The 25,988-nt window shown below is 44.3% G+C and overlaps 1 protein-coding gene across 1 annotated transcript in view; it reads left to right on the top strand.

The window, feature by feature from the left end:
• Window positions 1–1,378: 1,378 nt before the first annotated feature.
• Window positions 1,379–25,988, top strand: part of CFAP92 (cilia and flagella associated protein 92 (putative)) — a gene marked incomplete at both ends in the record, with an annotated part of 122,172 nt that continues 97,562 nt past the window's right edge. Inside the window, 7 exons of the mRNA XM_082663545.1 lie at window positions 1,379–1,595; window positions 5,224–5,372; window positions 5,487–5,603; window positions 6,226–6,430; window positions 11,952–12,024; window positions 20,531–20,652; window positions 23,862–24,002. Of these exons, the coding sequence (XP_082519671.1) occupies window positions 1,379–1,595; window positions 5,224–5,372; window positions 5,487–5,603; window positions 6,226–6,430; window positions 11,952–12,024; window positions 20,531–20,652; window positions 23,862–24,002 (1,024 nt within the window). The remainder of the gene's footprint in view (window positions 1,596–5,223; window positions 5,373–5,486; window positions 5,604–6,225; window positions 6,431–11,951; window positions 12,025–20,530; window positions 20,653–23,861; window positions 24,003–25,988) is intronic.

Raw genomic sequence — 25,988 nt, 5'->3', positions numbered from 1 at the left:
GGGGTTGGGTCATCTGAGTTTGCAGAGCCCGGTGCTTCCTTTGCCTTCATCAAAGAACGGGAGGGGGCCGCTGATGGAGCTGTAGTGGGGAGCTGGCAATGCCTCTCCCCTGTACTGCAGGTAAGGCTCAGGCGCATAATAGGTGCTCACGTTCAGAGCAGGAATTCCTGAAAGACTGAATGGGGGCTTCCCTGGCGGTCCAGTGGTTAAGACTTCGCCTTCCAATGCAGGGGGTGTGGGTTCGATCCCTGGTCGGGGAGCTATGACGGCACATGGCTCACGGCCAAAAAAACCACAAAAAACCAAAACATAAAAAGCAATATTGTAAAACATTCAATAAAGACTTAAAAAATGGTCCACATCCAAAAAAAAAAAAAAGACTGAGTGGATAAGCGAATAACTGAAGGCATAAAGGCAGCTGGTTCTGCATTTGTATACAACTCTCTGCCGGACCTTGTCTGGGCACCTGGCCTGGGACCAGCGACTGAGGCGGGGAGCCCCGCCCCCAGGAGAGGAGCCCCGCCCCGGGGCTGTGGCCACGCGCGTCTCCTAGCAACCGCCAAACATAGCGGCGAGGCGGCTCCTGCGGGCCTCCCTTCCCCGGGTGGACGCACCAAGTCCTCTGAGCCTCCTCGGTGAGGAGGTTGTGCAGCTGCTGTGCGAGCTGACCGACGCCGTCGTCTGAGCCCACGCGGCTGCCCAGCGCGTCCGCTCACAGGCGCCGCAGGTACCCCCCCATCCGCCCCGGCCCCCGCTCCAGCTGCGCAGCCCCTTCTTAGCGTTTGCTGGCGTGCGGCGTCCATGGAGGGCGCTCGTGCCCGGAGCCCAGTACTCAGTGCTCGGTCGGGTCTTGCCTCGGGGTCCTCGCCCTCCTTGGCCTCAGCAGGCTCTTGCGCGTGCTGCCCCCAAACCAAGGTCATACTGTGCTTTGGCACAGCTAACCCGAGGCCCTCACCCCCCACCCATTCCCTTGTGATTCTTGGGGAATTGCACTCACCTGGAGCAGGCATTCCAGACGTGCTGAATGATTAACTTTGATCTTGAAAGGAGGAACAGCTGGGGCCGGGAGGACGGGACTCAATTTGGAGACGCTAGCTTTGCTGATTATCACGGTTACTGACGGCATCATTCTCTGAGGTTCATCTAATCTTTATTGAGTGTCCGCTGCGTGCCAGGCAGTGTCTGAGGCCTTGGCTGGTCAGCCCGGAACAGGACAAGGCACGGGGGAGAGGAGGGGGCAGGCAGGGCTTCCCTCCTGGGGGCAGTGGTGGTGACGGCCGTGCCTTTATTTCCTTGCAGCCGGGAGTGCCGGCCGGGGGGGCCGCCCTGCCGCATGTAGCTGCCGGCCTGTGAGTGGGAGGACGAGGACCAGGCGAGCATGGGGACCATGTCCTCCATGGGCAGCTTTTACCAGTCCGGGAGCGAGTGTGAAGTGGAGGAGAACCTGAAGGTTAGGGCCTGGGCCCAGGAGTCGGCCACCGGCTACCAGTGCAGCGGCGAGTCCTCAGAAGGGCCTGCCAGCACCTTCGACTCGGACGTGCCCCACGTTGTCCCCTGCAAGTTCATCATCTCTCTGGCCTTCCCAGTGACCGCGGGTAAGTGTGACAGCAGAGAGGGGGTGTACCAGTGACCTTCTCCCAGGAGTGTAGGGTACCTGTGCTCCCTCAGTAGGGTGGCCAGTGCCAGGAGCAGAGGTCCGGAAAGGAACTGCCACTTTAGGGCCCACTGTGGTCCAGGCAAGGAACAGTTTATGGGCTTCACAGACTCAGTCTTCTCAAAACCCCAAGAAGCAGGTGATGTTATTTCTGCTTTTTGAAAATAAAGAAGTGACGGAGAGGTTAAGGCATTCCCCCCCCCCCCGTAAGCTGGTTGTGCATCATCTAATTCCTTGTTTAAATACAGACTCTCAGATTATTGGATCAAAATCTCTGAGTGCAAAGGTAATCAGCTACTACCCAAAACCGCTGTGTAACAAATACAAACAACTCCCCATTTCATTGGCTTCAAACAGAAATCCCTGTCCTGGGTGAGCAGGCCAGCTGATCTAGGCTGGGCTTCCTGCAGTAGCTCTGCCCTGCTTCTGTCTCTGTCATCCTCCTCTCGGATGTGTGGGCAACCCAGACGCATTCCTGTCATGGAAAGGCAGGGCACAAAAGAGGGCAAGCCCAGTCACCCCAGCACTCTTCAGGTCTTTGGACACCTCCCACCTGCAGGCATTTTATTGGCCAAAGCAAGGCACATGGTTGAACCCCAAGATTAAGGGCAGAGAAAAGTACTCCACTTTTTTTAAGGTGGACTGTCTTTTTTTATATCAGCTTTTTAATTGAAATATAGTTAATTTACAATGTTGTCTTAGTTTCAAGTGTACAGCAAAGTGATTCAGTCATATATGTTCTTTTTCAGATTCTTTTCCATTGTAGGTTATTAGAAGATATGGAGTATAGCTCCCTGTGCTATAGAGTAGGTCTTTGTTGTTTATCTATTTTATATATAGTGGTGTGTATATGTTAATCCCAACCTCCTAATTTATCTCCCCTCCCCTACTATCCCTTTTGGTAACCATAAGTTTGTTTTCTATGTCTGTGAGTCTATTTCTGTTTTGTAAATAAATTCATTTGTTTCATTTTTTTAGGTTCTGCATCTAAGTGATATATAATATTCGTTTTTGTCTGACTTACTTCACTTAGTATGATAATCTCTAGGTCCATCCATGTTTCAGCAAATGGCATGATTTCATTCTTTTCATGGCTGAGTAATATTCCATTGTGTATATATACCACATCTTCTTTATCCATTCTTCTGTCGATGGACATTTAGGTTGCTTCCATGTCTTGGCTATTGTATACAGTGCTGCTATGAACACTGAGGTGCATGTATCTTTTTGAATTACAGTTTTCTGAAGATCTATGCCCAGGAGTGGGATTGCAGAATCATATGGTAACTCTATTTTTAGTTTTTTGATGAACCTCCATACTGTTCTCCACAGTGGCTGCACCAATTTACATTCCCACCAACAGTGTAGGAGGGTTCCTTTTTCTCCACACCCTCTCCAGCATTTACTGTTTGTGGACTTTTAATGATGGCCATTCTGACTGGTGTGAGGTGATGCCTCATTGTAGTTTCGATTTTTCATTTCTCTAATAATGAGTGACATTGAGCAACTTTTCCTGTGCTTGTTGGCCAACTATATGTCTTCTTGGAGAAATGTCTACTTATGTCTTCTGCCAGTTTTTTCATTGCGTTGTTTGTTTTTTTGATATTGAGCTGCATGAGCTGTTTGTAAATTTTGGAAATTAGTCCCTTGTTGGTAGCATCATTTGCAAATATTTGCTCTCAGACCTTAGGTTATCTTTTGATTTTGTTTATGGTTTCATTTGCTGTGTGAAAGCTTTTAAGTTGAATTAGGTCCCATTTGTTTATATTTCCATCACTGTAGAAGACGGATCCAAAAACATATTGCTGCAATTTATGTCAAAGAGTGTTCTGCCTATGTTTTCCTCTAGGAGTTTTATAGTATCCTGTCTTACGTGTAGCTCTTTAATCCACTTTGAGTTTGTTTTTGTGTATGGTGTTAGAGAATGTTCTAATTTCATTCTTTTACACGTAGCTGTCCAGTTTTTCCAGCACCACTTACCACTTATTGAAGAGACTGTCTTATCTCCAATGTATATTCTTGCCTCCTTTGTCATAGATTAATTGACCATAAATGCGTGGATTTGTTTCTGGGCTTTCTATCCTGTTCTGTTAATCTCTGTGTCTGTTTTTGTGCCAGTACCATACTATTTTTTTTTTGTGGTACGCGGGCCGCTCACTGTTGTGGCCTGTCCTGTTACGGAGCACAGGCTCCAGACACACAGGCTCAGCGGCCATGGCTCACGGGCCCAGCTGTTCCGCGGCACGTGGGATCTTCCCAGACCGGGGCACGAACCCGTGTCCCCTGCATTGGCAGGCAGACTCTCAGCCACTGTGCCACCAGGGAAGCCCTACCATACTGCTTTGATCACTGTAGCTTTGTTGTATAGTCTGAAGTCAGGGAGCATGATTCCTCCAGCTCTGTTCTTTCTCAAGATTTCAGGGTCTTTTGTGTTTCCATACAAATTTAAAAAATTTTTGTTCTCGTTCTGTGAAAAATGTCTTTGACGGTTTGATAGGGATTGTGTTGAATCTGTAGATTGCCTTAGATATTATGGTCATTTTAACAATATTGACTCTTCCAATCCAAGAACATGTGGTATATCTTTCCATATGTTTGTGTAGTCTTTGATTTCTTTCATCAGTGTCTTATAGTTTTTGGAGTACAGGTCTTTTGCCTCCTTAGGTAGGTGTATTCCTAGATATATCAAGAAATACTCCATTTTTTGATATGTCTTTTTTTGTTGTTCTGCCTGAAATATCTCCCCACGATGATTAATTTCAACTTCTCCTTGTAGTTCTGTTGATGGTTGCTTCAGATATTTTGGAGGCTATTTGGTTAGGTGTATACCATGTTTTAGAATTGACCTATCTTCTTGGTGAATTGAATTTTTGGTCATTGTGTGTGACCTCCTCTATCCATAATGGTGCTTTTTATCTTTGGTTGGTTGATAGCAAGCAAAAGAGCCTGGAAAAAGACATCTGCAAATACCACCCAAAAGGAAACTGGTGCTTATTTGATTACCTTTAATCCTCACATCTCTTGCAGCATCTCCCAGATTTGTTTTTCTTAGTTGGGCACTTATTCCAAAGGCGTTTACAAAATAGATTGCTGTGCAGCTCAACTTACGAGACCTCGCCTGAGAGTATTTTTATGGCGCCAGTACCTTCGAAGGATCTGTCTTTGGCTGGATATAAAATTCTAGCTTCAATGTTTTTTCCTTCAGTACCTAAATAGTTATGAATTTATTTATGAATGTTTATGTAAATTGTTTACTTAAGAGAAATGAGGTCCTGTGTATCCTGTTCTACAATTTGCTCTTTAAAAATTTGATGACCTCTTAGATATCTTACAGGACATGAGCAGACCTGGCTTTACTTTGTTGTTGTTTGTTTTAAACACCTATATCGTATTCCATCGTATGTGTCTAATTTATCCTACCCTGTATTGGTGGGGTTTTTTTGTTTTTTTTTTTAACCTGCCTCTTACTGTCAAGACTAGGGGCAGGCAGGTAAGTGCCTACAGTAAAAAAATTTAAGGAGATGCTCACCTCGGAGTCACGTGCTATAATTCCGCACACTGGCTTCCAGCCCTGGGGCTGCTCCTCTGGTGGCTGGGAGGACCGGACATGCATCTTAACTCCAAGCGGGTGGCAGTGGGGAGTCTGCACACGGCACCTCCTCCAGCCTTGGGCTCTTCTTCGTTCCGGGGAATTGTGGAGACGGGTCTGCTTTCCCAAGTGAGGTTAGAACAAGTCTCATTACATCTGTATCTTCTAGGTCACAAAGGAAAATATTCAAGTTTGGTTGCACAGTACAGGAGACACCCTAAAATGGACAAACCTATTGCAAAGGTTCGCCATTACTACCACATCGAGTACTTCCTCCTGCCTGGTGATGGGGAGCCTAAAAAGGTCGATGTGGTGGTGTTTCCAGCCTTGGCCAAAGTGTTCCTGGATTCAGGAATAAAGGTGAATGTGTTGTGAGTGTGAGTGTGTGTGTGTGTGTGTGTGTGTGTGTGTGGCCTTGCATGTAGTCTGATACTCACAAGAAATAGCAAGAGCCACAAAGGATGCTCACTTCCCCTGGAACTTGCTAGAAATGTAGGATCTTGGTCGCCACTCTAGGCCTACTGGATGGGAATCTGCGTGAACCTAATAATACTGATAGCAACTCTATGATTTTCTCTGAAGGTATTTTTACCTAATAATTTCTTTGGTGTTTCAAAAGTTTTGGCAGCTCTTGTTATTTCTTTCTGTGTGTACACGTGAGTACGTGTGTGTGCACACCCGCCACCCGCACACACACGCACACTCCCGCCTGGGGCAGGGCTCTGGGTCAGGATGGGGAGTCCCTGGGAGGGACACTCTTTGCAGGGAATTGCTTTTACTTTATTTTTCCGAGCAACCCAGAGGCGTGCAGGCCCCTGTCTGCGGCACCCATTTCCTGATTCCCTATGTGAGTTGGGAGCCAGGAGGGAGTGGGATGCACAGACAGACAAGCGGAAGGTAGGGCCTGCCACATCGTGGCAGCGGTCAGATCTTGGCCTCTGAGCTTTCAACGCTGAGAGTCTCTTGTTGTCCTTTTACACAGACTATCAGGCCGTGGCAAGAAGGGGACAGGGTCTGGGTGTCGTGGACCCAAAGTTTTAACATCAACATGACAAAGGAGTTACTAAAGAAAATAAATTTTCACAAAATCACCTTGAGGCTCTGGGACACCAAGGACAAGGTTTCGAAAAAAGCCAAGAATTATCGATTAAAACCTTCTGGGTTTCTGGAAGATGCAGGATCTTTCGGTAAGTTCATGGCATTCATGTTTGATTTGAAATGTTTCCGCAGGCATGTGGCTTCTCACTGGTAACAGCAGAAAAGCCAGCCAGCATCTCCTCGTTTGGTGCATCTGGTTTTCCTGGGGCCCACGCCGGTTTCTGTCAGCGCAGTAACACCCCCCTCTCTCCAGGGCATGTGCGGTGATGGGAAGGGCGCCCCAAGTCTGTGTGCCGCCCGTCAGCCACCACTCTGGGCAGTGCTGAGGCGGGCACCCATCACCGGCCTGTGTCCCAGGATGAGTCTGGTGTGCTCCCTGAACAAAAAAATTAGAGGCTATCGAGAAACGAAACAGAAAACTCGAAAGTCCCACAGCCCTGTTTCCATTAGGCCCTTCAGACTCTTCCTCGTGTAAAGATTATTGTATCAGTGCCAGAAAGTCTCCTTTCGAACTCCCCTCAAAGGAGAGAGGCCTAGGTTGAAGTCACGCAGCTGAGTTGAACCCTGTCTCCATCCCGAGCTAAATGGTGACCTTGGGCACCTACTTCGTCTGGCCAGATGCCTGGGGGCAGGGTGGTGGGAGTGCGCCCCCTCCCCCCGCAATAAGGAGGATTGCATTGTGTAGAGGGAATTTTAAAACTATAATAAAATGCTGCCACTTAAAATATGCAGCGCCATTCTTGTAAGATACATCCCAGTTTTCAGAGATATTAGAAGGTAAAGTCGACGTGCTCCAGAGAATGGGGGGAATGAGGTGCTGTTACAGCTGCTGATCGTGGCTTCCAGACAAGTACAGCCCTCCCCACTTTCCATGAGCAAAGTAGGCCTGGACTTGCTTGTAGCGAGAGGCAGCGCCAGAATCAGAACCCAGTTTTGTGTGACTGGAAAGTTTTTTCTCCGGTTTCCAGCCTGCGCTCCTCAGAGAGCCTTCCTGACCTTGGGGGCTTGGGGCTTCCGAGTTTTAATCTTTCATTGCTATCCCGGGTTTCTTAACCTCGGCAGTGTGGGCATCTTGGGTCGGATGGTTCCTTGTTGCAGGGACCGTCCTGGGCACTGGAGGGCTGTTAGCAGCATCCCTGACCTCTACCCACTAGACGCCAGGACTAGCCTCCCAGCTGTGACAACTAGAAATTTCTTCAGACGTTGTCTGCAGGTGCAAAATCGCCCCTGGCTGAAAATCACTGATTTGCCTCTAAACTACTAGTCCTGGGTGAGAAAATGGGATTCACGTTCTCTTTTCTCACTTGGACCAAAGGAAAGACCTATGTCCTCAGAGCGTGGGCTCTAAACCACCCACATTGGACGCACTTGGAGTGCAGCCTCAATGCAGATTCCAGGGCCTGCCCCGGAGCTGCCGAGCCCAAATTTCTGGTAAACATCTGCCTGGCAGTGGGCTTACCCTGGAGCAGAGGTGCCAGGGTGGGTGTACCAGGAGGACTTCCTGGAGAAGGGGCCATGGAGACAAGTTTGGAAGGGTAAATGGAATCAGCCGGCCGGAAAAGGGAGGAGGACGGGTGTCACGGGCCCTTCAGTGAGGGCCCATGGGCCTTTTGCTGTGAGCGTCCTTGGGGCCACTGCACCTCCTTGAACCCTGTCCCACGCCTGGCATCACTGCCTCTTAAGTTAACTAATTTTTTCCGTTAAAAGTATCAGTGTGTGTTCACTTTGCAAAACAATTTAGAAGTAAATTTGCCAAAGGGAGAAAAAATTAAAATCATATGATGTCTGAGCAGAGACAGCCATTGCTAACATTCTCCTGTGCATGTTACAACTGGGTACAAAATTTTAACAAAGACGCATCCAGTGTACATACTGTCTTAAGTCCTGCCTTTTTCCACTTAAGAAGTTATCTTTTTGTTTTATTTTGGAGGAGCTTTTTTTAATCAATATATTTTTAATTGAAGTATAGTTGATTTATAATGTTTACCACTGTACACTAAAATGATTCAGTTATTTGTGTATACATTCTTCTTTTTAAAAATATTCTTTTCCATTATGGTTTATCATAGGATATTGACTATAGTTCCCTGTGCTGTACAGTAGGGCCTTGTTGTTATCCATTCTATATATAATAGCTTAGATCTGCTAACCCCAACCTCCCGCTCCATCCCTCTACCAGGCCTCTGCCCCTTGACAACCACCAGTGTGTTCTTTGTGTCTGTGAGTCTGTTTCTGTTTCATAGATAGTTTCATTTGTGTCATATTTTAGATTCCACATATAAGTGATATCATATGGCATTTGTCATTCTCTTTCTGACTTACCTCACTTAGTGTGATAATCTCTAGTTGCATCCATGTTGCTGCAAATGGCAATATTTCATTCTTTTTTATGGCTGAGTAATATTCCATTGTATATATGTACCGCATCATTTTTTTTTAACATCTTTATTGGCGTATAATTGCTTTACAATGTCGTGTTAGTTTCTGCTGTATAACAACGTGAATCAGCTGTATGTATACATATAGCCCCATATCCTCTCCCTCTTGAGCCTCTCTCCCACCCTCCCTATCCCCCCCCCAGGTGGTCACAGAGCACCGAGCTGATCTCCCTGTGCTATGCAGCTGCTTCCCACTAGCTATCTATTTTACACTTGGTAGTGTATATATGTCAATGCTACCCTCTTACGTCATCCCAACTTACCCTTCCCCCTCCCCATGTCCTCACGGTACCATGTCTTCTTTATCCATTCATCCGTTGATGGACATTTAGGTTGTTTCCATGTTTTGGCTATTGTGAATAGTGCTGCTATGAACATAGGGATGCATGTATCTTTTTGAATTATAGTTTTGTCTGGATATATGCCCAGGAGTGGGATTGCTGGATTGTATGGTAATTCTATTTTTAGTTTTCTGAGGAACCTCCATACTGTTCTCCATAGTGGCTCCCACCAACAGTGTATGAGGGTTCTCTGTTCTCCACATCCTCTCCAGCATTTGTTATTTGTAAGACATTTTAATGGTGTCCATTCTGACCAATGTGAGGTGGTACCTCGCTGAAGTTTTGATTTGCATTTCTCTAATAATTAGCAGTATTGGGCATCTTTTCACGTGCCTATTGGCCATCTTTATGTCTTCTTCGGAGAAATGTCTTTTTAGGTCTTCTGCCCATTTTTGATTGGGTTGTTTTTTTTGTTGTTATTGAATTGTATGAGCTGTTTGTATACTTTAGAAATTAAGCCCTTGATGGTTGCATCATTTCCAAATATTTTCCCCCATTCCGTAGGTTGTCTTTTCATTTTATTTATGGTTTCCTTTGCTGTGCAAAAGCTTATAAGTTTGATTAGGTCTCATTTGTTTATTTTTATTTCTGTTGCTTTGAGAGACTGACCTCAGAAAACATTGGTACGATTTATGTCAGAGAATGTCTTGCCTATGATCTCTTCTAGGAGTTTAATGGTGTCATGTCTTATGTTTAAGTCTTTAGGCCATTTTGAGTTTATTTTTGTGTGTGGTGTGAGGGTGTGTTCTAACTTCATTGATTTGCATGCAGCTGTCCAACTTTCCCAGCACCACTTGCTGAAGAGACTGTATTTTTCCCATTGTATATTCTTGCCTCCTTTGTTGAAGATTAATTGACCATAGGTGTATGGGTTTATTTCCGGGCTGTCTGTTCTGTTCCATTGATCCATATGTCTGTTTTTGTGCCAGTACCGCACTGTTTTGATTCCTGTAGCTTTGTAGTATCACCTGAAGTCTGGGAGGGCTATGCCTCCTGCTTCGTTCTTTTTCTTCAGGATTGCTTTGGCAATTCTGGGTCTTGTATGGTCCCACATGAATTTTAGGATTATTTGTTCTAGTTCTGTGAAAAAGGTCATGGGTAGTTTGATGGGGATCACATTAAATCTGTAGGTTGCTTTGGGTAGTAGGGCCATTTTAACACTATTAATTCTTCCAACCCAGGAGCATGGGATATCTTTCCATTTCTTTGAATCCTTTTCAGTTTCCTTTATTAATCTTTTATAGTTCTCAGTGTGTAAGTCTTTCACCTCCTTAGTCAGATTTTTTCCTAAATATTTTATTTTTGGGGGTGTGAGTTTAAAAGGGATTGTTGTTCGCATTCCCTATCTGATATTTCATTGTTGATGAAGAAGTTATCTTCTTTTTTAAAATTTATTAAATTTATTTATTTCTGGCTGCATTGGGTCTTCGTTGCTGCCCGTGGGCTTTCTCTAGCTGTGGCGGCTCTTCGTTGCGGTGCATGGGCTTCTCATTGTAGTGGCTTCTCTTGATGCAGAGCATGGGCTCTAGGTGTGTGAGCTCAGTAGTTGTGGCACGCGGGCTCAGTAGTTGTGGCACGTGGGCTCTAGAGCGCAGGCTCAGTAGTTGTGGTGCATGGGCTTAGTTGCTCCGTGGCACGTGGGATCTTCCCGGACCAGGGCTCAAACCCGTGTCCCCTGCGTTAGCAGGCAGATTCTCAACCACTGTGCCACCAGGGAAGCCCCAGTGTGTATTTCTGATTGAGTCCATGATGCTTTCTTCTCCTGCATTCTAGAGGAGGTGAAACATTTGGTTTTAAGTCAGAGAAGATCGTCTGAACAGGGCATTCACATCAAAGCGAAGCTGCATCAGGACCACACACCAGGGAAGCCAGAAAAAGCAAGAAAATGCTTCAGGTCTGGACATGGTGAGTGGAGACCCCGGCAGGGAAGGTGGTTGGTTGGCGTAGCTGGAGTGGCACATGTGCACTGGCGTCCGCCCCGCGCGTGCGGTGGCTGTGCTGTGCCCCTTCACCCTCCGAAGTGGGCGCGGCTCTCCCTGCACGACTCTTTCATTGTGGATTCTTGCCATTTCATTTTTGTGACTTACCAAAAAAAAAAAAAAAAAAAACCCAAACCTTTCCTAGCCGTAGAAGTTAGGTACATCTTTTTTGTTTGTTTTTTAGAATATTCAGTGAATATGCTGGGTTGGCCAAAAAATTCGTTCGGGTTTTTTCCGTAAGGTGTTACAAAAGCATAAAACAAGCAGGGAAAATAAGCTATCGTTCTGTCTCCAGGGACAAACGTAATATTTTGGTTATCATATTATGGCAACTCCTTTGTTTTTGTGCTAAGATTTTTTTTTTTACACGGATGAGGTTATTCTGGACACATAATTTTCTGTTCTGAGATTACTACATCACATGCACTGTCCTGTTTCCTTAAGAACTTTCCGTAAACTTCATCTGTGGTTACTTTGTAATATTTCCTCTGCTGGCGGCACTGTAATGTGCTTAACTATTCCCTGTTGGTGGGAACTTAGGAATCGTGGGGGGTGTTTTCTGTATTCTCTACGGTGCTGAAGTGGACAGTTGAACAGATGATAGACTTTTCTTCTTTTTTGTTCTCTGGGGGGTTAGATAAGGACCTAGGGGCCTTCTCTTGCCTCCATTTGTCCAAAGTAACCATAGTTATTCTGTGTATTCATTCATTACTCACGTATTATTGACAGACCTTTATACTGAATGCTTGGGGACTGTTGCCCGGGGGCTGGCATTGCGTGTGCCTTAGTGAACTCGTATAGAACAGGAAGTTTGGAGACGCTGGCTAACATTACTGGCTTCTCACCCAGCAGAAAAGGCAACTCTTCCCAAGACCACCAAGGACGATGAAGAGCTGCTCAGGACGGAAGATCTTGACACAGTACGGTAAGGATGGCCCTGTGTTATTTTGGGGTGTGGGAGTGGAACCCCCTCTTGTACTTGCCCCACAGATTCTCACCCAGAGTCATGTCGATTTTTGGTAACTTCAGTTATGTTCGATCTCACGCAATCCAGCTGAGATGAACGGAACGGAGAGAGGCGTGCTGTGCCTTTGAGTGTGTGTTGTGCGTCGGGCCCCATGCTTTTGCGTGCGTTCCTGTATCGCATTTAATCGTCAGCATTATCACCCTGTGGGGTGGTATTACCATCTCCATTTCCTCCATAAAGTCACTGAGAGGTTATGTGATTTTTACAAAGTTATACAACTAGAATTCTTGGTCATCTTGAGAGTGTTGGTAACGCCAGGATCCCAACCCACACCTTCAGATAACTGAGTCCACAGCCTTTCCTGTTGGGAGTGTGGTTGCTCTTGGGGCCTCCTGTAGCCTAATGAGGGTCCAGCAAAGGAGGCTTCTCAGATGCTGTGGGGAGTCAGGGAGAATGGAGGCCCAGCTGGTGGCTTGACGGCATAGGATGGGAAGAACCAGAGAACATGTCATTTTTTTCAAAAATTTTATTGAATTATAGTTGATTTACAATGTTGTGTTAATTTCTTCTGTACAGCAACGTGACTCAGAACATGTTTTAAAGTGTTGATTAAAGAATTTTTTTGCAGGAATTTACAGATTAATTTGGGGAGAATTGACTCCCCCCCCCAGAATATATATATATATATATATATTTTTAACATCTTTATTGGAATATAATTGCTTTATAATGGTGTGTTAGTTTCTGCTTTATAACAAAGTGAATCAGTTATACATATACATATATCCCCATATCTCTTCCCTCTTGCGTCTCCCTCCCTCCAACCCTCCGTATCCCACCCCTCTAGGTGGTCACAAAGCACTGAGCTGATCTCCCTGTGCAATGTGGCTGCTTCCCACTAGCTATCTATTTTACGTTTGCTAGTGTATATATGACCATGCCACTCTCTCACTTTGTCCCAGCTTCCCCTTCCCCCCTCTGTGTCCTCAAGTCCATTCTCTACTAGGTCTGTGTCTTTATTCCCATCCTGCCCCTAGGTTCTTCATAAACATTTTTTTTTTTTAGATTCCATATATATGTTAGCATATGGTATTTGTTTTTCTCTTTCCGACTCACTTCACTCTGTATGACAGAATCCAGGTCCATCCACCTCATTACAAATAACTCAATTTCGTTTCTTTTTTATGGCTGAGTAATATTCCATTGTATATATGTGCCACATCCTCCTCATCCATTCATCTGTCGATGGACACCTAGGTTGCTTCCATGTCCTGGCTATTGTAAATAGTGCTGCAATGAACACTGTGGTACATAACTCTTTTTGTGTTTTTGTTTTTGTTTTTTTTTGTAGTACACGGGCCTCTCACTGTTGTGGCCTCTCCTATTGGGGAGCACAGGCTCCGGACGCACAGGCTCAGCAGACATGGCTCACGGGCCCAGCCGCTCCGCGGCATGTGGGATCTTCCCGGACCAGGGCACGAACCCGCGTCCCCTGCATTGGCAGGCGGACTCTCAACCACTGCGCCACCAGGGAAGCCCCTTTTTTTTTTTTTATGTCTGTGTGGATAGTGATAATAATCCAATAGTAGTATGATCATCAACAACAGATTTTAAAAAATTTTTGAATTTTATTTTATTTTATTTATTTATTTATTTTTTGCGGTATGCGGGCCACTCACTGTTGTGGCCTCTCCTGTTGCGGAGCACATGCTCCAGGCGCGCAGGCTCAGCAGCCGTGGCTCAGGGGCCCAGCTGCTCCGTGGCATGTGGGATCCTCCCGGACCGGGGCACGAACCCGTGTCCCCTGAATCGGCAGGTGGACTCTCAACCACTGCGCCACCAGGGAAGCCCTATTTTATTTTTTTATACAGTAGGTTCTTATTAGTCATCAATTTTATACACACCAATGTATACATGTCAATCCCAATCGTCCAATTCATCACACCACCCCCAAGCCCCCGCCGCTTTCCCCCATTGATGTCCATACGTTTGTTCTCTACATCTGTGTCTCAATTTCTGCCCTGCAAACTGGTTCATCTGTACCGTTTTTCTAGGTTCCACATATACACGTTAATATACGATATTTGTTTTTCTCTTTCTGACTTACTTCACTCTGTATGACAATCTCTAGATCCATCCACATCTCAAAAAATGACCCAATTTCATTCCTTTTTATGGCTGAGTAATATTCCATTGTATATATGTACCACATCTTCTTTATCTATTCGTTGTCTATGGGCATTTAGGTTGCTTCCATGACCTGGCTATTGTAAATAGTGCTGCAATGAACATTGTGGTGCATGTGTCTTTTTTATTTTTTTATTCTTGGAGGGGATTTTTTTTTTATTCAAACAGAAAGTCACAAAAATTATAATCATCCTCATCAGTTCACTCAGTCCCATGTAATTTTTTTTCATCTTGATCTTTTGTTAGCACTTTTATGAGTTCATCAGTTTTCCATTAGAGTTCTGAAAATGCTTATTCATTCAGTTCAGCAGTATAGTCAGTTACCAGAAACCTGTACTTGTCAGAGTCTTTTCCATGAATTCCTTGAAGATGAAACCCTTTTATAGGAACATTTTTGTAAAAGCATCAGAGTACACCCAGAACTGTCTGTAAATGACAAAAGACTTAAATATGTCCACGGTTAAAGATTTGATGAAAGTTCATAATTATGAAATTGACAAGGAAATTTAGTTATTTCTGAGATATACACTTTAAAGTAATAACTAGAATTATGACTTATAACATTATACCAGAACATACAAGATTTTTAGAAATTTCACGTAATGTCTGAAACATTTATATTAACATATTTCCATACAAATAACCCAAAGAAAGTTTAGTATTAGTTGGGTTTTTTTTGTTTTTTTTATACTGCAGGTCTTATTAGTCATCAGTTTTATACACATCAGTGTATACATGTCAGTTCCAATCGCCCAATTCAGCACACCACCATCCCCACCCCACCGCGGTTTTCCCCCCTTGGTGTCCATACGTTTGTTCTCTACATCTGTGTCTCAACTTCTGCCCTGCAAACCAGTTCATCTGTACCATTTTTCTAGGTTCCACATACGTGTGTTAACATACGATATTTGTTTTTCACTTTCAGACTTACTTCATTCTGTATGACAGTCTTTAGATCCATCCATGTCTCAACAAGTGACTCAATTTCGTTCCTTTTTATGGCTGAGTAATATTCCATTGTATATATGTACCACATCTTCTTTATCCATTCATCTGTTGATGGGCATTTAGGTTGCTTCCATGACCTGGCTATTGTAAACAGTGCTGCAGTGAACATTGGGGTGCATGGGTCTTTTTCAATTATGGTTTTCTATGGGTATCTGCCCAGTAGTGGGATTGCTGGATCATATGGTAATTCTATTTTCAGTTTTATAAGGAATCTCCATACTGTTCTCCATAGTGGCTGTATCAATTTACATTCCCACCAACTGTGCAAGAGGGTTCCCTTTTCTCCACACCCTCTCCAGCATTTGTTGTTTGTACATTTTCTGATGATGCCCATTCTAACTGGTGTGAGGTGATACCTCATTGTAGTTTTGATTTGCATTTCTCTAATAATTAGTGATGTTGAGCAGCTTTTCATGTGATTCTGTATGTCTTCTTTGGAGAAATGTCTGTTTAGGTCTTCTGCCCACTTTTGGATTGGGTTGTTTGTTTCTTTAATATTGAGCTGAATTAACTGTTTATATATTTTAGAGATTAATTGTTTGTCCGTTGACTTGTTTGCAAATAGTTTTTCCCATTCTGAGGGTTGTCTTTTCGTCTTGTTTGTAGTTTCCTTTGCTGTGCAAAAGCCTTGAAGTTTCATTAGGTCCCATTTGTTTATTTTTGTTTTTATTTTCATTACTCTAGGAGGTGGATCAAAAAAGATCTTGCTGTGATTGATGTCAAAGAGTGTTCTTCCTATGTTTTCCTCTAAGAGTTTTATAGTGTTCAGTCTTACATTTAGGTTTTGAATCCATTTGGAGTTTATTTTTGTGTATGGTGTTAGGGAGTGTTCTAATTTCATTCTTTTACATCTAGCTGTCCAGATTTCCCAGCACTGCTTATTGAAGAGACTGTCTTTTCTCCATTGTATATCCTTGCCTCCTTTGTCATAGATTAGTTGATCATAGGTGCATGGGTTTATCTCTGGGCTTTCTGTCTTGTTCCATTGATCTATGTTTCTGTTTTTGTGCCAGTACCATATTGTCTTGATTACTGTAGCTTTGTAATATAGTCTGAAGTCAGGGAGTCTCATTCCTCCAGCTCCGTTTTTTTCTCTCAAGACTGCTTTGGCTCTTCAGGGTCTTTTGTGTCTCCATACAAATTTTAAGATGATTTGTTCTAGTTCCGTAAAAAATGCCATTGGTAATTTGATAGAGATTGCATTGAATCTGTAGATTGCTTTGGGTAGTATAGTCATTTTCACAATATTGATTCTTCCAATCCAAGAACATGGTATATCTCTTCATCTGTTGGTATCACCTTTAATTTCTTTCATCAGTGTCTTATAGTTTTCTGCATACAGGTCTTTTGTCTCCCTAGGTAGGTTTATTCCTAGGTATTTTATTCTTTTAGTTGCAATGGTAAATGGGACTGTTTCCATAATTTCTCTTTCAGATTTTTCCTCATTAGTGTATAGGAATGCAAGAGATTTCTGTGCATTAATTTTGTATCCTGCCACTTTACCAAATTCATTGATTAGCTCTAGTAGTTTTCTGGTGGCATTTTTAGGATTCTCTATGTGTAGTATCATGTCATCTGCAAGCAGTGACAGTTTTACTTCTTCTTTTCCAATTTGTATTCCTCTTATTTCTTTTTCTTCTCTGATTGCCATGGCTAGGACTTCCAAAACTATCTTGAATAATAGTGGTGAGAGTGGACATCCTTGTCTTGTTTCTGATCTTAGAGGAAATGTTTTCAGTTTTTCACCATTAAGAATGATGTTTGCTGTGGGTTTGTCATATACGGCCTTTATTATGTTGATGTAGGTTCCTTCTATGCCCACTTTCTGGAGAGTTTTTATCATAAATGGGTGTTGAATTTTGTCAAAAGCTTTTTCTGCATCTATTGAGATGATCATATGGTTTTTATTCTTCAATTTGTTAATATGGTGTATCACATTGATTGATTTGCCTATATTGAAGAATCCTTGCATCCCTGAGATAAATCCCACTTGATCGTGGTGTGTGATCCTTTTGATGTGTTGTTGGATTCTGTTTGCTAGTATTTTGTTGAGGATTTTTACATCTATATTCATCAGTGATATTGGTCTGTAATTTTCTTGTTTTGTAGTATCTTTGTCTGGTTTTAGTATCAGGGTGATGGTGGCCTCATAGAATGAGTTTGAGAGTGTTCCTTCCTCTGTAATTTTTTGGAAGAGGTTGAGAAGGATGAGTGTTAGCTCTTCTCTAAATGTTTGATAGAATTCACCTGTGAAGCCATCTGGTCCTGGACTTTTGTTTGTTGGAAGATTTTAAATCACAGTTTCAGTTTCATTACTTGTGATTGGTCTGTTCATATTTTCTGTTTCTTCCTGGATCAGTGTTGGAAGGTTATCCCTTTCTAAGAACTTGTCCATTTCTTCCAGGTTGTCCATTTTATTGGCATAGAGTTGCTTGTAGTAGTCTCTTAGGATGCTTTGTATTTCTTCAGTGTCTGTTGTAACTTCTCCTTTTTCATTTCTTATTTTATTGATTTGAGTCCTCTCCCTCTTTTTCTTTATGAATCTGGCTAATGGTTTATCAATTTTATTTATCCTCTCAAAGAACCAGCTTTTAGTTTTATTGATCTTTGCTATTATTTTCTTTGTTTCTATTTCATTTATTTCTGCTCTGGTCTTTATGATTTCTTTCCTTCTGCTAACTTTGGGTTTTGTTTGTTCTTCTTTCTCTAGTTCCTTTAGGTGTAAGGTTAGATTGTTTACTTGAGATGTTTCTTGTTTCTTGAGGTAGGCTTTTATAGCTATAAACTTCCCTCTTAGAACTGCTTTTGCTGCATCCCATAGGTTTTGGATCGTGTTTTCATTGTCATTTGTCTCTCGGTATTTTTTGATTTCCTCTTTGATTTCCTCAGTGATCTCTTGGTTATTTAGTAACGTATTGTTTAGCCTCCATGTGTTTCTGTTTTTTATGGTATTTTTCCCTGTAATTCATTTCTAATCTCATAGTGTTGTGGTCAGAAAAGATGCTTGATATAATTTCAATTTTCTTAAATTTCCTGAGGCTGGATTTGTGACCCAAGATATGGTCTATGCTGGAGAATGTTCCATGCGCACTGGAGAAGAAAGTGTAATCTGCTGTTTTTGGATGGAATGTCCTATGAATATCAATTAAATCTATCTGGTCTGTTGTGTCATTTAAAGGTTCTGTTTCCTAATTTTCATTTTGGATGATCTGTCCATTGGTGTAAGTGAGGTGTTAAAGTTCCCCACTATTATTGTGTTACTGTCGATTTCCTCTTTTATAGCTGTTAGCAGTTGCCTTATGTATTGAGGTGCTCCTATGTTGGGTGCATATATGTTTATAATTGTTCTATATTCTTCTTGGATTGATCCTTTGATCATTATGTAGTGTCCTTCCTTGTCTCTTGTAACATTCTTTATTTTAAAGTCTCTTTTATCTGATATGAGTATACTTTCTTTTGATTTCCATTTGCATGGAATATCTTTTTCCATCCCCTCACTTTCAGTCTGTATGTGTCCCTAGGTCTGAAGTGGGTCTCTTGTAGACAGCATATATATGGGTCTTGTTTTTGTATCCATTCAGCAAGCCTGTGTGTTTTGGTTGGAGCATTTAATCCATTCACGTTTAAGGTAATTATCGATATGTGTGTTCCTATGACCATTTTTTAAATTGTTTTGGGTTTGTTTTTGTAGGTCCTTTTCTTCTCTTGTGTTTCCTATTTAGAGAAGTTCCTTTAGCATTTGGAACTGGTTTGGTGGTGCTGAATTCTCTGAGCTTCTGCTTATAAAGGTTTTGATTTCTCCCTCGAATCTGAATGAGATCCTTGCCAGGTAGAGTAATCCTGGTTGTAGGTTCTTCGCTTTCATCACTTTAAGTATATCATGCCACTCCCTTCTGGCTTGTAGAGTTTCTGCTGAGAAATCAGCTGTTAACCTTGTGGGAGTTCCCTTGTATGTTATTTGTTGTTTTTCCTTTGCTGCTTTCAGTAATTTTTCTTTGTCTTTAATTTTTGCCAGTTTGATTACTATGTGTCTCGGCATGTTTCTCCTTGGGTTTATCCTATATGGGACCCTCTGTGCTTCCTGGACTTGGGTGACTATTTCCTTTCCCATGTTAGGGAAGTTTTCGACTATAATCTCTTCAAATATTTTCTCTGGTCCTTTCTCTCTTTCTCCTTCTTCTGGGACCCTTATAATGTGAATGTTGTTGCATTTAATGTTGTCCCAGAGGTCTCTTAGGCAGTCTTCATTTCTTTTCATTCTTTTTTCTTTAGTCTGTTCTGCAGCAGTGAATTTCACTATTCTGTCTTCCAGGTCACTTATCCATTCTTCTGCCTCACTTATTCTGCTATTGATTCCTTCTAGTGTAGTTTTCATTTCAGTTTTTGTATTGTTCAGCTCTGTTTGTTTGTTCTTTAATGCTTCTAGGTCTTTGTTCAACATTTCTTGCATCTTCTCGATCTCTGCCTCCATTCTTTTTCCGAGGTCCTGGATCATCTTCACTATCATGATTCTGAATTCTTTTTCTGGAAGGTTGCCTATCTCCACTTCATTTAGTTGTTTTTCTGAGGTTTTATCTTGTTCCTTCAATTGGTACATAGCCCTCTGCCTTTTCATCTTGTCTGTCTTTCTGTGAATGTGGTGTTTGTTCCACAGGCTGCAGGATTGTAGTTCTTCTTGCTTCTGCTGTCAGCCCTCTGGTGGATCAGGCTGTCTAAGAGGCTTGTGCAAGTTTCCTGATCGGAGGGACTGGTACATGACTCTTTTTGACTTATGGTTTTCTCAGGGTAGTGAATTGACATTTTTACATTTTGTAGTTCTCCCATCCATGATCATGGTGTATCTTTTCGCCTAATTCAGCTCCTCCTTTATGAATTTTAATAGGGTTGATTTTTTTTCTTCCTATAGTTGTTGTGGATAATTCCTGTAAAAGAATTCCTAAATATTTTAGAGTTTCAGTTGCTTTTTATAAAATATATTATTTTTTCCATCATAAATGATAATGCAAGTTTGTCTGCAGACTGCCAGCCTCAGCATGACTGGGAGCTTGTTAGAAATGGGAATCTTAGGGACACCCCAGGATTGCTGAACCACAATCTGCATTTTATTCAGTGATTCATATGCATGTTGAAATTTGAGAAGCAGTGGGTTAGAGGAATGCGGTGTTATATTTTTAAAAGTCTGCTTACATGCAGTCCAGTAAATAAATTACTAGATCTGGTCCCTGATTTTTCTTACTTTCATTTATTTTTCTCTTTGTGAATTTTCTAGATGTGGTACTTCAAGACCAGTTATTGCTTTGGGAGGGGCAACCATGACAGAGATGGAGGAGTTAATTGAGAGGCCGTCATTTAGCAGCTTAACAAACTTGTTGGAAAAGCAAACATTTCAAAGTAAGTTAGGATGGGACTTCGGAAATTTATAGTATAAGTAGACCTGGAAAAGAATTATGAAATATTTCAAATTCAAGATACTTCAATAAGATTCAAATTTTATTCAAAAGTAAAAACTACTACATGCAATTTTAACTTACCCGGTCCATCTCACCTCATCCGTCCGTCCATCCGTCCATCCATCCTATCCCATCCCATGCCATCCCATGCCATCCCATGCCATCCCATGCCATCCCATGCCATCCCATCCCATCCCATCCCTTCCCTTCCCATCCTTTCCCATCCCATGCCACCCATGCCATCCCATGCCATGCCATGCCATCCCATCCCTTCCCATCCTTTCCCATCCCATGCCATCCCATGCCATCCCATGCCATCCCATGCCATCCCATGCCATCCCATCCCATCCCATGCCATCCCATCCCATCCCATCCCATCCCATGCCATCCCATCCCATCCCATCCCATCCCATCCTTTCCCACTCCACCAGTATTTCTGTGCTCCTGGTCCATGGTGTTGTGTGTATGGGAAACATGAAAATCTCTAATATTGACCAGAGACTTCCAGATAAATAATTACACTTCTATGTGATAGATGCTGTGTAGGGTGGGTATGTGGGATGTGGGGGTGGAGAGACTGTCTTTGGAAGATGAGAAGCCATTTGCTTCTTACGGTGGAATGAGGGAAATGGCACTCCTGAAAGCATATGATCTGTGTCCGACTCCCAGCAAGGACCCTCGGGTCCCTGAATCTACCTCCTCGTTCTTGGCCTAGATCTCCTCAGCAGTGTTTCAGCAAGCGGTTGTGTTTCCAGTATGAGGTGGAAAATTCTAGAGCTGGGGCACTTGCTTCCCGTTTCCCATTTGTTGAGCTGTAACTGCTGCAAATCGTTTCCTTAACCCTCAGTCAATCTGCTTTTCCCGGTTCTAGTCCAACCCTGAAGCTTCTGGAGTCAGGCTCCTCACTGGCCGTAGAAGATGTAGGGGAGTAACATCAGTCCTGTTTTTCAGGCCCTAAAAGACTAGGAACACCTTGCAACTCCTTCCGAGTTTTCTCTTTCCAGGTTAAACAGCCTCAGTGCTTTTTAATGTCCTTTAAGCATTTTAATGAGGTTTTCAAGCCATGCTTCTTTTTTTGAAGTAGAGAAAAGTACACAGAAAAATGTACAACGATGTACCCACAATTTAGGTATTAATATTTTGCCATATTTCCTTTATTTCCTTCTTGTTCCTTTTTTCTTTTCTTTCTTTCTTTTCTGTTTTTTTTTAAAGAAATAAGAGGCTACAGATACAGTTTATGCGCCCTTGGCTTCCCGTGCTTTTGAGAAGCGTACAGCCACCCTCGCCTAGAAATCGGTGTAACCCTCCCCCCCCGCCCCCCTCTTTCTCACACGTTCATACAACATTGTAGTGATTTTTTTTTTTTGTATTTTTGTTTTTGCGGTTCGCGGGCCTCTCACTGTCGTGGCCTCTCTTGTTGCGGAGCACAGGCTCCGGATGCGCAGGCTCAGCGGCCATGGCTCACGGCCCAGCCGCTCCGCGGCATGTGGGATCTTCCCGGACCGAGGCACGAACCCGTGTTCCCTGCATCGGCAGGCAGACTCTCAACCACTGCGCCACCAGGGAAGCCCTATAGTGATTTTTGGTTTCGTGAGTTACAGAAATGACTCCACGCATGCGTATTTAACAGCAGCTTGCTCTTTCTCTCGACTTTATTTCTAAGATTTATTGGTGTCAGTACATCTCAGTCCAGCCCCTTCTACCTTCTGTAAAGTGCCCTGTCGGCTAGTGCCCCCTTCATCCCTGCAGGCCCCGCTGAGGGATGTTTGAATAGTCACCAGTTTCCTGCTCTTACCAGGAACTGTCCTTGCGCGGGGTTCCAGCGCACGCGTTGGAGGGTGTAGGGGGCATGCCCGGCGGGATCACGGGCGTAGGAAATGTGCTGTGACCGCTCAGGGTATGCTGCCGGTTTAGGGTCCCGGTTGTACTTCTTTGCCCTCCTGACAGCAACCCTGAGAATTCGCGCTTCTCCACATCACCCTTGCATAGTCAGGGGCCCAGTTCCTGATTATAGGGATGGAGACTATCTAGAATACTTATCTGGTCAGCACTTAGGTCATTTTCCTATTCCCATTTCTTCACTTATGTCGTTCTGTTGTGTTTAAATTCTTTTTCTTGTTGATCCCCAAACCTTTTTTTTTTAAGGTCTTTTGAATAACTCTGCGTAGTTTCGTGCACTGTAAACCTCACAGGCTGGGGTCTGTATCTTACCCTTTCCCTTCATGTAGGGTGTCTTGTTGTGTACCCCGGGTGTTCACCTCTTGCCGTCCAGTTTGTACTTTGGGTAACACTTGAGAGACCCTTCCTCAAACAGATGGCAGTCTAGTCTCCCAAATATTCTTCTAATGATTTTGAAGTGTTTGTTTTCCACCTTCAGTGTGCAACTCATTTTGCATACGGAATGAGGTGCCCTATAAATTCATTTGCCTCCAGATGGACAGTCACTATCATTGATGGACTGGTCCATCTTTTCCCACTGATTTGAAATGCCACCTCTGGCCTCTGTTAAGTCTCCCTATGTGTGTGGCTCTATTTCTGGGCTTGCCTGCAATGGTCTGTCCTATTGGTCTCTCTGTCACAGAACCTATAGCTCATGGTTTTAGTTACCCACACTTATGTGTCTTATCATCTCCTTTTTCTTCTTGATCTAAGCTGGGTGCTGAGATGAGCATCTTATGTGCCTTTGCCCACTGACTCTTCTCGATGCCCTGAGGAGGCAGGTGCTGCCCCCATTCGACAGACGGGGGCGTCGAGGCTCAGAATGGTTAAGGCGCTTTCCCTGCAGGAGGGAGAGAGCTGATTCTAGAACTTTGGTGGTTCAGCTTCAAAGCCCAACCCTCAGCGCTGCGCTGAGGTTATAAGCCGACGGAGAGGAGAACTTGGGTATTGTGTGGTGCTGGTGTCGTCACAGCTGGCTCTGGGTAGTGGCGAGTTGGGGGATCAGGACCCCGTAATTTCTTGCTGCGTGTAACTGACGACTGCTGTCCGCGTTGGGATGCGTCTCCCGGTTGCTGGGATAGACGAGGCGCACAGACTCTGCCTCCAGGGAGCCCCCAGAGCCTTCCGCATCCCTGCCGCGTGAAGCAGCCACGTACAGCCTCTGGGACAGGAGCTCCTCTTAACGTTTATTCCCTTCCTCTGATTTCACAGTTAAACGGAAAGAATCAGACGCGGGGAGGAAAAGCCAGAGGAGAAGGGAGAAATCTCGCATGGAGACAGACTCCAGGCTGGCAGGCCACGGGAAGCAGGGCACGTTCGCCATGCAGCTGGCGGTGATGCCGCTCCTCGCAGGTAGCCACACCCGTTCCCAGCAGCGTCCGGTCTCCTTGACCCGTGTGGCTAGAATGCCGGTAAACAGGACACTCGCAGTGGCCGAGCCCCTGCCCTACGCTCTCAGCCACCCCCGCCAAGTGGGCGTGTCTCCACTATACAGAGCGGGAAATGGAGGCGCAGCGAGGTCAAACGCGTCGGCCAAGATGACGCAGCGAGTAAGAGAAGCCTGGGTTTGAACCCAGGTCTGATTCCAAAGTCCAAGCAAATGTGAGAATAAGAAACGTCATGGGCTTCCCTGGTGGCGCAGTGGTTGAGAGTCCGCCTGCCGATGCAGGAGACACAGGATCGTGCCCCGGTCCGGGAAGATCCCACATGCCGCGGAGCGGCTGGGCCTGTGAGCCATGGCCGCTGAGCCTGCGCGTCCGGAGCCTGTGCTCCGCGAGGGGAGAGGCCACAGCAGTGAGAGGCCCGCGTACCGCAAAAAAAAAAAAAAAAAAAAAAAAAGAAACGTCATGGTTTTGTTTGCTACATAAGATGCTACTTGGTATAAACACGTTCCTGCAGATTTTTACAAAGACGTCTAGTAAAGGAAATGAGGAAAGGCGACCAGTATTTATGCCCTATCATTTACTTCTCACGGCCAACTCTGATCTTCCCAGTGAACTGGTGCTGGTGGTATAGGGCGTGGTTATCATTGTCACGATGTTTTCAGGGAGGAATCAAAACTCAGAGAAGTGAAGCAGCTAAACCTGAAGGCACACAGCTCAGTGGCAGAACAGGGGTTTGCTTCATTTGCTTTGTAAGATCTGTCACCGTTTATAAACTCAGTTTGATAAAGAATAAGTAGGTATTTATTATGTCCATATGTTTAGATAATGGAAGGCTCAGAATATATTTTGGGTAAAATTATGTGACTTTATTTTAAAAAGGGAATATGGGGGGAACCCTCTTCTTTTTAGAGAAAATAATTTCACACGTTTCATTGTGGGGTTTTTGGCCATCAGGGTGAACGAGTGCCCCCTTCTGGCCTATCTGGAGAAACTTAGGCAGACACGGAGGGTCAGTGAAACCCCATAGGGTCAGAGTCCAGTGCCGGGGGTGCCGGGAAAATCCTTATTTCCACAAGCGCTTGGGTTGATGTCGATATGTTTTGAGGAACTATTAACTTTTTTGTCCACACGTTTAGATGGATTTTTGAAAATCAGTTTCACCCAAAGTGAGTTTTCAGAGACTCTTACCCACTGCTGAGCCGTGTCCAGGAGGACCGGGCCTTTCACGCAGCGGCCACGTGGCCCCGCCTGGGACAGTGACTTTGGTTCATGCTTCTTTGCTCTTGAACGCAGAAGCAGCCGGTGCTGCTCCAGGTGGGCGGGCCCCAGGGGACCTGCCTGACCTGCTCCTTACTTTGCTGTGAGGGGAGGGAGATGCTGAATGGTCCTGGTGTGCCCGGTGTGACCATTTTCAGCAGGTGAAGCCAAGAGGTGCCTGGGCCTCCCCCCCCGTTTAATTTGTGCCGCCATGGCCCTGTACAGTGACAGTTATTGCAAGAGCGACAAACAGACTTTGAATCCTGGCTCAGCCCTTTACCAGCAGGTCGCCTGCTTTCTGTGAGTCTCAGTTTCCTCATCTGTAAAATGGGGACAGTAACTCCCACCCCAGGGGGCTGTAGGAAGGATCATGAGAGATAATGTGTGTAAACAGCTTGGTGGGGAGCCCTGCGCACGGCAGAGCTCAGGCAGGTTACTGGTGAGAGGTGGCAGCTGCCTCGCCCGGACATCTGGGTGGGCTGTGTGTAGGGCCCTGGGCCTCCGGCAAGGGGGGCAGAAAGATCCCTGCTCCCTGGCACCGAGGCCACAGCTTGTGGTCATGACTGCAAGTGGCCGTGGTGCAGCAGGCCAATTGTAGGTTTCTTTTTGCCATAAAATAGAATAGCATAAGATTATTCCACAACTAGAATGATTATTTTTAGTCATCTTCAATTTAATTTTTGTAAAATAAATTATT

The sequence above is a fragment of the Grampus griseus genome (genome assembly GCF_964374135.1).
Source record: "Grampus griseus genome assembly, chromosome: 10".
Lineage (NCBI taxonomy): Eukaryota > Metazoa > Chordata > Mammalia > Artiodactyla > Delphinidae > Grampus > Grampus griseus.
The sequence above is the reverse complement of the archived record's forward strand: the minus strand, read 5'-3'. Positions and strand labels throughout refer to the sequence as shown.